At 32.4% G+C, this 13,142-nt stretch overlaps 1 protein-coding gene across 1 annotated transcript in view; it reads right to left on the minus strand.

Annotated features, from left to right (window-relative positions):
- Positions 1–13,142, minus strand: part of LOC136970578 (zinc finger protein 850-like) — a gene marked incomplete at its 5' end in the record, with an annotated part of 121,331 nt that overhangs the window by 81,444 nt on the left and 26,745 nt on the right. Inside the window, 1 exon segment of the mRNA XM_067265027.1 lies at positions 4,900–5,508. Within this exon segment, the coding sequence (XP_067121128.1) occupies positions 4,900–5,508 (609 nt within the window).

Genomic DNA, 13,142 nt, shown 5'->3' on the forward strand with positions numbered 1-13,142 from the left:
AATAATTTTACTACATTTGTGTTAAAAGGATAATTACAGTTAGCATAAATAACGCCAACTATTTACATTAATGCTTAATTCATATAATTGTTTACTGTATCATAAATATGGATCTTCATTATATTGTCTGCATATGTCTTAACAAAATAGTACCGCGTCCAAATTATTAAATCATTAATGCAGTGGTTTCCAACCTTTTTGTACCTGCGCCCCCTTTAAAAAAATTGTTGCGCCCCCTTAATTTTTCTAACATCTAATTTCATACTCAAAGCGCGCTCGGCTCCAAACGCGAAAGCGAGATTTTCTCGTTTCAGCAAGAGTATGGATGGACGTTTTAGCATTTGTACACAAAAAATTCGCGGCGAGGATTGTGGATTACGTATAGCTATTTTGCTGATTCATTTTTTGACACCTATTCGACTTTTTTGGTTTGTATTCAAAAATGGTATTTTGGAAACAGCTGCAATTTCCTTTTGCAACAGTCTCGCGCCTCCCTAGGGGGCGCGCACCACATGTTGGAATCCACTGCATTAATGTTTACATTACTGCAGCGTTTCGCAACCACCGGTCTACGAAAATTCTTGACAGGTCCGCGGAGAATTTTTATCACTTTGCGTTAAAAATTTCTTATTCAAAAAGATAACGATGATAATAAAATTTTCATTTATTAAATTATGAAAAAAGATATTTTATACAAATTTGAAATTTACGTAACTTATGTTCAGCACGGCACTGAAGACAAATTCTTGTGTTGGAGAAAGTACATCGCATATTTATTAGTGATGTAACGAATAGTATATTCGGCCTCAGCCGAATACCGAATATTCGGCCAGGAGCGTGGCCGAATGGCCAAATATTCGGCCAAATTATTCGGCTTGATTAACGCACATATAAAAATTAGCGCGCAAACCTTATTATGCAAAGACCGCGCACCCTGCTCTCTATTGGCCCGATGTCACTACGATTTTTTCTTCCAGTAGGTCTAAATTATTTAAATTAATTAATTAAATTATAATTATTAAAGTTAATATGAGATGGAGCCTAACCTCTACCTCTAGTGCCAAATTGGTTTATAATTTATGTAGTAGCCATAAATAGCCCGATATGATTCGGCAGTTGTTGGTATTTACATGTAAGTTATAAGTTATTTGCAATCGATCTTTTTAACTCTAATTAAACAGTAAAATTTTACTTTTACTACGTATTTGTAGACTGAATAGTACCCTAAAAATATATACATTAGTGGGGACATATGGTCTAGTTTCTCCCCACATGTGGAACAGTTCAAATATATTATTGGGGGTTTCTATTTGTAAAGTTTTGTGATATTTTGTTGCTATTGTTTTTGTCAATATTTTTAAAATTAACATGATTTCAAATGTTATCTTTTGCATATAATGAGAAATGCTCATTCTTTGCTTTATATATAAAATAAATTATATAGTAGTTACTCATCTTCTAGAAATAAATAATTATTTCATTAAATACGATAAGTTTCAATAAAACGTTTCGTAAATTATTTTAAAATATCGTAAAAAATATTAAAATATACAAGAATACGAATATAACATAATTAACTAAACAATAACACTAATGCCCGATACATTCTAACCTACACGCCATCAATGCCATAAGATATTGGGCTAGATAAAAGCTATATTATTATTTTAATTACGAAATAATTTACTAGAGTTAGACGCTATTTCTTATTAACTTTAATAATTATAATTTAATGTTTAGCATTAATAAAAGTTTCCAAAATGATTAATTTACTGTGTTTTTGTTATTTCTTACTCCTGTTTTTAGGTATTCGGTATTCGGCCGAATAGCGAAAAATAGGCCGAATAGGCCGAATACTGGGTAGTTACCGAATATTCGTTACATCACTAATATTTATATCTCACAAAGGTGTAATGCCATTTATTGCTAGACGTTCGTTACAATATGTTTAACGGGATTTGGCAAATATAGAAGTAAGTTTCAACAATGTCTATAGATAAATTTTGAAACAAAACGAAAAATGATTATCCATCTCTATACGAGAAAGCGATAAAAATGTTTGTCTCCTTCGTAACAACATTTTTATGTCAAGTTGTATTTTCAACTTTGACGTAATCTTCTATATAAATAAAAATGTAAATGTTCGTTTGTCCAAAATCTTAAATCTCCGAAAGTTCTTCATCGATTGCTTTGAAAAATTGCACTCGAATACGTGCGTGGTTTTATATATTTACTATTATATAGATGTCACGCGAAATTCCCTCCGCAAAAGAGTGTGACAGGTTTAAGGCTTACCGTAAATAACTCGGCTTCTATTATATTATTTTATATACAGTCTTTTGCGTTTTAATATAGTAAGTCACGAGAATGTACACTAAGAAGGAATTTTTCAAAATTCTCCAGCGGGGGAGAACGAAAGCATTAAGACTTACCCTAAAGAACACCGTTTGTACTGTACTATTTTTACTGCAATTTTTTATTTTTAACTGCGATTTAGTAGTAGGGTACCACGTGGGTATCAAACAAGTGTATTCCTTAATAACGGAAGTGTTAAGAGAAAGCGATGTGCAAGATTTACTGGTGCAGATGCAGTTTTTTGCGTTCTTGCAGAAAATCGAACATATTTTTAGACCCATCTAAAATTTCTCTGATTAGTCTAGAAACGGGGGGAAACTTAATTTTTGCGTTTTGTAAAAACGAATAAAATTGGATATTATCTAATCATCTTAATCTTTACTATCGTTACTTTTTGCCGAGCAACGCCCAGCTAGTAAAAAATATATTTATAAATCGACTTTCCTTTGTTTCACTGCTCTGACTCGGCTTGACTAATTTACAACCCATAATTGAAAAGTCAATTAAAGAGCAGCAGCAACCTTCTCACGAGCAATGTATACCAAATAAGCAAAAATATGAAATTTATAATTTTTAGTATTCATGGGATTGATGTTTTTGTTGTGTACCTAATATAAGAGAAATTTGTGAGTTTTTAAAATAATTTTCTACGATTTTTTGTTGTAATTTTTGTCAAAAGTTTGTTATTTATTAATAATTATAATTAAAAACAATAAAAATTATATTTTTTAGTAAATACTATTAATTTAATTTTTTAGTAATCATAAAACTGATTTTTTTATTGTGTCTGTAAAGGTCCGCTTTTAGCAGAGCAGGTCTAACAGCGACACGACCTTGGTAATTAGTCCAACCCGGCGTTGTGCCTGTAAACAGTCGGGAAGACAAAGGGTGTATGCGTCAATGTGTTTGCCACATGTTTGTTGGGTAGAAGATGTAAACAAGGAACGGACGCGACTGTAAGCTGCATCGCGAGAAGGGCAGACGTCTTTGGTAGCTCCCAGAAGAAGGACCTGATTGGTCGCAAGTTGTCGCCGTGGAACTCTTTAAATTGTAAGAGTGGCGAGAGGAACGGGGAGAAGGGCGAGAGACTGGATACGTGGTAGTCTGTGACACTTAGGAAGCCCGTGAGGTGTAGAGAGAGTGTTCTCCTCTTAGGAATTCCTCTGAGAAGGGTTAGTGTAGAGACCGGACAGCCACACGGTTGAGCCAACTCCACGAACCGACCGGAGTTTTCCCAGAGTCTAATAGTCACCAACAGACAGGCTTTTACGTGAGACACTACACCTTTGTTGCATAGTGTGTGTAATGTTGTCAAACTTGTATATCGTGCAAATATTTGTTTTGTAAATAAACTGTAAATATTCACTGGACTGAGTGTGGAGGTGTACCTTTCCACAGACCAACGTAAAGACATTCTCGAGTCGTAAGAACTAACTTGAGACGAATTATCGTAAAGATCTTCACCTAATTACAATAAGGATCTTCACTGTGTCCTATATACAATGTCTTTGTGATTTTATTGTGGTTTTCTGTGATGTTTGTCAAAGATTTATTTATATAAAATAATTATAATAATTACTCATACAGGTATATCTCGAGTTACGTCGTTTTCGATTATACGTCGTTTTTCAACAAAGTATATATAAAAAATAAAATTCAAGTTTGTCATTTTATTTGACTTTACATCCGTCTGCCACAAATATTGAAGTGATCACTAGAAAAACGTTAAAAGCACTAAATCATATTAAAATATGTATATTTACAGTAAATGTTAATATAATCATCATAAATCCTAGAGAACGAAACATCAAAACATCTGTCTTTCTGTGTTGTCGTCTTATTTAGAAGTCTTTAACTGCTCATTATTGGCGTTTCCTCCATTATTGGCGATTAGTTACGACGTAAATCGAAACTACGACTTACGTCGTAACTACACAAGTAGATTCGACTTACGTCGCCTCTCCTAAAACCAATTACCGACGTAAGACGAGGTATACGTGTATTTACATTTAAATATTATTGTAAGTAACGATAATAATAATTTTATAATTTACTTCTGTAGTAATTCTTTAACATCCAATAAAAGTTCTTGCTAAAAATCAACCGGCTTGCGAAATTTTTTTCAAAATATCCCGGACTGCGGGCCAAAAAAGTCGAGTACAATCTCAACAGTAAAATAGATGTATTTTCAATCGTCATATGTTATGTTACTCCGAGATGTAATGGTATGCCTTTAGTTATCATAATAGAAAACTATGTAGAAAAATAATGTATATTTATGTTTTATTGTGTAGCCAATCGAAGAGGGGCTAAGGCCCGTAATGCGTCTCGACAAATTAAGTTCTGGAAAATAGTTAATGATGAATACTGCCATCTGTCTATGAATATTCCAACTAGTGATATTGAACTAAACATTTTAATTACATATTGAATACTGTAATGTTTCTTAGTTAAAGCTTTCGGAAATCGGAAAATCATTTTAATTTAAAACCAGATTTGCTTACATCTTTCGATCATTGTACAGTACATATGATTAAGATTCACATGGCTTTCGTCTGTTGTGGATCCGAAGGTGTGCCATTAAATTTTCCTTTCGTGTAAACTTCTTTTTACACTCGTCACAACTGTAAGGCTTTTCTCCAGTGTGAATCCGAAGGTGAGCAATTAAGTGTGACTTTCGTGTAAACTTCTTTTTACACTCGTCACAACTGTGAGGCTTTTCTCCAGTATGGATCCGAATGTGTTTAATTAAGTCCGACTTGTGTGTAAACTTCTTTTTACATTCGTCACAACTGTAAGGCTTTTCTCCAGTGTGGATCCGAAAGTGTGCAATTAAGTTTGACTTGTCTGTAAACTTCTTTTTACACTCGTCACAACTGTAAGGCTTTTCTCCAGTGTGAATTCGAATGTGTTTAATTAAGTCTGACTTTTGTGTAAACTTTTTTTTACATTCGTCACAACTGTAAGGCTTTTCTCCAGTGTGAATTCGAAGGTGTTTAATTAAGTCTGACTTTTGTGTAAAGTTCTTTTTACACTCGTCACAACTGTAAGGTTTTTCCCCTGTATGGATTTTTTTATGCCTTTGCAAATATTGTTTAGTTTTGAAATTCTTCTTACAGTGTTTACACGAAAATTGCTTTTGGTTTCCTTTCTCTGCAATTAAAAAAATTGTTTTAGATAATATTTCATCAATATATAATAGGTTGTTTAAAAAAATAAAAACAATAATTAAATCAATATTATTAGTTAATTAAATAATAATTTTTATATCTAAAGGCAAGTTTCTGCATCAAAACACAATAAAGTAATTTTAAAATTAATAATGTTTGTATATAAATATATTCAAGAACAGCTAATCAGAAACGACATATTAAAGCAAAAATTTCTGTAAAACATTTTTCAAATGTATCTATATCTTCATGAATTTTCTGTTTATATCCTTGCAGTAGACCTTTTGCTTCTTTTATATTTTTAAATAAGGTGCACTGGTGTGAATAAAGCAGTGTTTGTCATATTCAGTTTTCTCTGTAATCTTGGACAATATTTTCTTCAAAGCTGTGTTTCATCCATAGAATAACTGAAAGTAATAACAACATTCATGAGGTAACTTGTATAAAATTTTATTTTATATGACTTTTTAATACTAGAATGTATTATTCGTATTCTTATTCTTTCCTATTGTTAGATGTAAAGTTCTGTAATATTTACATAATAAGAACATTGTATTTTACAGACTCATGTTAAGTATACTTCCCTCATAACTCCTCAATAAGTAAAACTCACAACGTTGAAACGTGTAAATTTTTAAGAGTGAGTCATGGATTTCATTGTTGAAAGATTGAGTTTCGTTCTTCCCCTTTTTGTTTGTGTTGTGTATTTTTAGGGTGGAGATTAGCTAAATAGAAAAAATAAAACCATATTAAATATCAGACAAATTCATATTTAATATACATTGTAAAGTGATTTAAATTTGTATTCTCTATGCTAGGTTTTTTAAACTGTATAAATTCTATTTTAAAATTTACAGATAAAGTGTACACATGTACTAAAATACGGGGGCGAATACATTTTTCAGAAATCGATTCTGGTAATTTGAAATTGTTTCTGATAAAGTGTCATTCGTGAATTATTTGAAAATTTGTTGTCTCTTGAACACTATAAAGTTCAGACACACGAACACTTGGCAATCTTCATTTTAAGTTTATTTCAGTTGATACATGTACTTGTGTTTTGTACAAGTTTCGGGCTTTTTAAGGCTCCTCCTCAGCAAACTTGAGATCACGAGTATGAACTAACACTTAAAATAAAAGCACAAGAAACACAGCAACTGTGATAAAAATATATAAACAAAACTTGAAATTAATAGAATATGTAAAAGTTCACGTCACACCTTTCACCTAGTGAGGGCACACCGGTCGCGTAACACTGTTTTATGCGGCGCAAGCCGCAGATTGCCTATCGCTATGTTTAATAATAGAAATATGTATGGAAAGTGTCGATATATTTCATAAGAAAATGTAAAAACTTTTGCTGTAAAACTACTCATCTCGAATATCTTCATTTTAGTGATGATATTCATCCAAAACACAAGTCTTATAAAGTACTTTACCAAGAAAAAAATGATTGAATTACAGACAGATTTTAAACCTAAATGTAATCGATTATTTTTAAAATGAATTAAATTAAAAAATCATAAACCGAAAATTAGTAACAGAATCGACGTAAAAAGCACGTTAGAACAACAACGATCGGAAAATTGATGAACTATCAATAGAAATCACTGCCAAACTGATTAAAAGCTGCGTTGGAAAATAAAAAACAAGCCAACAAGATATTGAAATATTCGATTCTTTGCTATAAGTAAATTTTAAATTGAAGTAAATGTGATCTGTCCCATGACCATTGTTACGTAAATTTTGTTTCTCTACTTTTTTATTCTAAATTAAAATTCTTAAGTGAAATAAATATGTCATATTTCTTATTCATAGAAATCAAATAATAAAACAGACTTTTACTTATATACATTCAAAAATCGAAAGTTTTAATAACATTTCTTTCTTCATTCGCCTAATAGATGTCAGTCTGTGCATATTTCCAAATGGATTGTGAAAAGAAAAAATTGAAATGACGATTAAAACTAAATATCACAATCTTACAAATTAAAACGATATTCGTCATTGGCATGCATCAAAAAAAAAACCGTATTTTTCCTAAAAGAAACTTCCCTGAGAGGGTCAACTGCATTCTGCAAAAGCCACAGTCTATGTCAGCAATCTAATGAGTGACCTATTTCTCCAACATAGTAAAACAAAGTAAGTTACAGTATAACGATACACAAACACTAACCATGATAATCAGAACAAATTGTTTTTCTAAAATCCTCCAATCGGTCTTTGACGTAGCTCTACGTAAAAGCACTAAATCAGTATACATGTTTAAATAACGCAGTAATAAACACTAAAAACATAAATGTTTTGAAATTAGGACTAGATAATTATATGCACAAATAAATTAGTAAGTGTATAATACATACTTTTAGTTATATCGAAGTATTATATTCAAAGATCAGTTTTCGCTAATTGTCGAAAATAAATTATTTCTCAACTTTTTTTTTATGAAGAACCATATTCTGAAACAAGTTCTATATTCACAGTGAAAATTCCACTTTTTATTCGTTAAAATCAAAGCAAAATGTATCGATACACGTAATAAAAATTTATCACATTAAACTTCGAAAAAAAACGAGAAACACGGAACTGCACACTACGAAATATGACGCGAAGTGATACCTATAAAACAGACTGAGAATGTTCGTGTTCAATGTCACCTGACCAAAAGTTTCAGTGTTTTTCCAGGAAAAATTTAAGTTTCAAAGAATTCTTGAATTACACTCGATGAATTTAATTAATACAGAATAACAAAATCTGCTTAACAAAGATTAGTAATTTGCCATTACAATTATGTAAATTAGATATGAAAAGTTCACTGTGCAAAATCTTTTGCCAACCATAACGTCATGGGATGACTGTAAACGTCACATGGCAAAAAAACTTTCCTGCTAAACACTAAAAATTTTATATAATTTTTTTATTAATCCACTCAAATATAAATAATATAAAATGTCCAACAGTGGCATGCCATGATATTTGATTGAAAGGGAAGCTGTGTTTTTGTAAGAAGCCGACTTCCAAGGGCAGTCAGTTGGAGGCCAGTTTCCCATAAAAAGTCCTCCCCAAAAGTACTATTTCCCGCACGTGTGTTTAGGCTTTTCGATATACGGCTGGGTCTTCGGACGCGTAGCGATCATATACACATGTCTAGTCAGAGAAAAAGCCTATCTCAGCTAAAATCTCCATATCAAACACCTGTAGAAGAGGAGAGAAGAAGAAGAAGGGCAATCAGTTAATTGCGCATCAGTGATGGTCTAGTGTCCATTCGTACATGTGTGGTGGCGGAAGAGACGTATCTGACAAAAATCAACAAAAAAGAAACATATACTATGTACAAAATAGTTTGCTTTAGGACAATTAGTTGTTTGGACATCCTATGTCGTTCTACGATGGTCGATCGGAGGTGGCCCCAGGACAGTGGCATTGACAAGTCTGTAGGGCACGGGGAGACTTACTCTGTTGGCGTCAGGGACACGGTCTAAGTCCGAAGTGGGTTACAGGTTGGCACAATAGACAAGAAACTGTTTTTTTTTTTCTTTTACGCGTTGACACACTACGTTTTGGTTATTTGGACATTAACCGAGTGCCAGTTGTCCTCGATTGTCAGGGGATTATATCAATCTCCGTTCTTTTTTTCGTCCATTTTGATTGGTTATTCTCCCTCAATCACGCTTTCCGAGTGGTTGGTCACTGGTTACTAAACGTAACGAGACTTACGTAGAGCGGGAGAAAAGTCAAAATCAAAGATGAATTCGATCTTCCACCGATCATAGGACGACTTCCTTTCGCAATTTATGGTTTCTGCCTCGCAGTTTGATATAAACAATGGGTGTCCGACTACAAACGACTTTTTCCTATGTTTTTTTTAAACTAATAAATTTTTTTCTAAATTAACCGTTGTTTTCGCGTTTTTCGTGACAATTCGGACCTGTCCCGAACTTCACATTTCCATAAAAATTTTAAACAAACACTAGAAATGACAAAAATAAACAATTTATATATTTTAGTTCTAAAATACAAATAATACATACATAACACTAATTGATATGATACACACAATAATAGAAAAACTTGTTTTTTGAATTTTTTATAAACTAACTCCACGATTTTATCTGCAAAGTCGTTAATTACTTTATCATAAAAGTCGCTGGTCGTTGATTCCATCAACGTATTTAAAAGCTTTTTTTCTATCGAAAGAAACGCTAGCGACAACAATTTTTCCTCTGACCGAGAGTTTCTGACCAATGTATGAATTTGCATCGTGGTCGAAAAACTGCGCTCTGCAGACCCACCGGTAGATGGTACCGTAAAAATTAATTATATTAAATTATATAATTCCTTTAGTACGTCTTTGTTCAGATCGACAGTAATTATAATATGTTTTATGTATGAGTTACTTGTCAATATAGTCCGGACACGAATATAAATATTGCGATTCGCTACGTAATTTAGATATATCAAAAAATTTCTCATAAAATTTACTTAATTTGAAGAATTAAAACACGCTTGGAAAAAGTGTTTTTCATAATATTAAAATTATTAACATCTAAAAGTGATAAAAATTCTAAAGATTTTGTCTGAAAATCTGTCAATATAATTACAGTATAATTAAAAGAAAATTATAATCAAATATAACTTTGCAAAAAACGTACATAAATATAACATTGAATACTCTTTACTTTTTGAATCTTAAACAATTCACTTAGTCAGATAGTTTCCTACTAGTGGCTAAGGAATAGAATCGTTGGAAGCGTTACACGTTTATAGCTTCCACCAGCTAAACCGGGTGAGGTTGGTGCTCTGTAAAGCGCATATGCCAATGCCCTCTGGCTGCTTTACAGCATTCAGTTATTCTCGCTGTAAAAGCTGTCTCGGAAGCGCTTCTACTCTGACACTGATATTCGAATATACAATAGCAATCTTATCGTTTATTTCACATGTAGTATAGAAATTTGTAATAAGACACATAATGCAGTTATAATATAATATTAATTTTAAGTAATTCAAACTACGTTAAAATATGAAAATTTATATTTTAGAAACTACAAGAGAAAGTCGTTGAAAGGTGGAAGTAGCGCTTCCACCGCTTCCAATGACGACACGCCACTGTTTGAAACTGTTAAGCATCTCGTTTACCTGTTGAACATAGTTTTCAGCTTTGTTTGCCTAGAAAATTTCTGACAACTGCAACAAATGAAGTCCGGGCTTTTCACTCGTCTTCATTCATCGAATTTTTAAAAACAGGATCGTTAATGAGTTGTTTTATTTGTGTGCCGTCAAATATTCGTGTTTTAATTTTTTCCGTACTCGACTGAGGCATTTTTTCTTTATATATGCAAAGCATGATCTGTTCTTATCAATAGCGTTTACAAACTGCTTCATTAGGCCTAGCTTGATATGCAGTAGAGGAATGATGATTTTCTCTCGTTCAACTAGGGGTCGTTAATGACATTTTTTCCAATGTCCATGTTTTCTCTTTTACGCCACTCTTTTCTAACCAAGTGGTGTGTTTTGTCTCTGCTATCCCAGAGGCACAAGAAGCAAGAATATTTGGCGTAGCCAATTTGCTGTCCAAGAAAAAAGTTTACCATTTTTAAGTCTACACAAATTACCCATTGATGTTCACGATACTTTATCTTCCCCAAGACTAAGCTATGGTGTTATATTCTTCTTTCATTTTCGTCGAGTGAGCAATTGGTATTGAACCGTATTTGATCCCATTGCGTAAAAAACACATTTCAAACTTCGTTTTGAGCAGTCAATAAATAAGCGCCAATCAATTTTAAAATATTCAAGAAGACCCTTTTTTTCCAAGAGTCCTCTAATTTCGTGACAAAACACGAGACTGTCTTCTTGAGAGAAGAATAACAGCAGATAAAGGGAAAATATACAGGAATCAATCTTTGCATATGTGTTTATACTACTACAAAAACTTTAAAAATCACTTTCTGTAACGTGAAACGACAATTCTTCTTGTTAGTTGTTTATTAGAGTCTACAACGTGTACCACGTATGTAAGTTTTAACACAAGTAACGGATGAGAGAAAACACATAGATAATAGTGATACTTAATTAGAATGAGCAAAGGCACGTAGTACTGTGATATCACTTATTAAATATTTTAATACATCCCGTAAATCTGTATTTTTGTAATAATTTTTTACCGATATATCTGATATAATAGGACTGAAGAGGGGGCGTTAAACCCGAAATGCACGTCATTTTACATCAATTTGCAGTTTTTTCCCACTCAAACTGTGATGATTTGTTTTCTATAACAACATTGTGCTAATTTCGAAAAAAAATGCATATAATCAAACGAATAACAAGCAACAAAGTTCTATGTTGACACATCTAATTATTTTTTGTAAACTTGGAAAATAATTTTCAAAAAAGTTTAATTTTCATCCAAAGAACAACTGAAATATGAGTTCAGCGATATAAAAAAAATGATCCAGCAATGAGTTGCTTAACTTTCTTGGCCACATTTAATGGGGACTTCTGTTGCGATATTGTATTAAAACTAATTTTTAATGGCACTTGTGCAGTTTAGGGGGTTCGGCTCTTTAAAAGGTTTTCTTCCATAAAATGAATCAATTCTAGACTAAATTCGCTCGAACATTTCCAAAACACGTATAAATTTTTGGGAATAATCCATATAAAATATGCTATAAACAAATAATTGTAGGAATACTCACCGAGTGTACACGGTTCGAAGACGCCATTGCTTAAGCTTTTTTTCGTCGCTGAGCGGTTCATCGGACGGCAGACGAATACGGAGCATGTCACGTGACATTTGTCGGTGCTATTCGGTCACGTGACTACTAATGTCTGACGTGTTTCCTGATAAATTATTATTTCTGCAAAAAATTCGCCGAACTTTGGAAACATCATTAATAAAAATATTAAAACATCATTCCATTCTAAATATGGATTAAAATCAACATATAAGAACGTATGATAATTCGATAAATAACTAATAATTCTGCTCCGCTTTTGAATGGCCTAATCTCTTTAATGTTGTAAACAAAATTGTACAATATTTATTTACATCAAGACATTACATATCTTACGTTGAATCTGATTAATATTTATTATTATAATATATATCATGATAAAATTATTGTCGTTAGCCAGCGGTTTTACTTTTGCTGTTTCATCTAGTCATTAATAATAATGAGTCGTTTGTAATTACAGTAAAAATACTATAGTATATTATGATCTATCACGTGATGTCTGCAAAAGTTCAGCGAATTCCTGGCAAAAAGAATGTTATCAGGAAAGACGTCAGAGATGAGTAGTCACGTGACCGAATAGCACCGACAAATGCTCACGTGACAAGCTTCGTACACGTCCGCCGTCCGATGAGCCACTCCGCGACAAAACAAGCTTCAAGAACGCACCCGTAGTGTAAATAATGGAAATAACTTTTCCCCCGCTCTAGATAGAGAGATGAAGTTTTTTTTCTTTAAAAGAAGACAGATTTGTCTACCTAATAGATGCACAAAGTTCAGCGATTGTCTGTATATTAATTTTTTTTTTTTTTTTTGTTCGTAAACTTCAAATTTTAATATTATTTTAAATTTGTATTAATTTATAAAATAAACAATCGTAAAA

Source organism: Centruroides vittatus, unplaced genomic scaffold, assembly GCF_030686945.1.
Source record: "Centruroides vittatus isolate TY-2023 unplaced genomic scaffold, ASM3068694v2 contig_2033, whole genome shotgun sequence".
Classification (NCBI taxonomy): Eukaryota; Metazoa; Arthropoda; class Arachnida; order Scorpiones; family Buthidae; genus Centruroides; species Centruroides vittatus.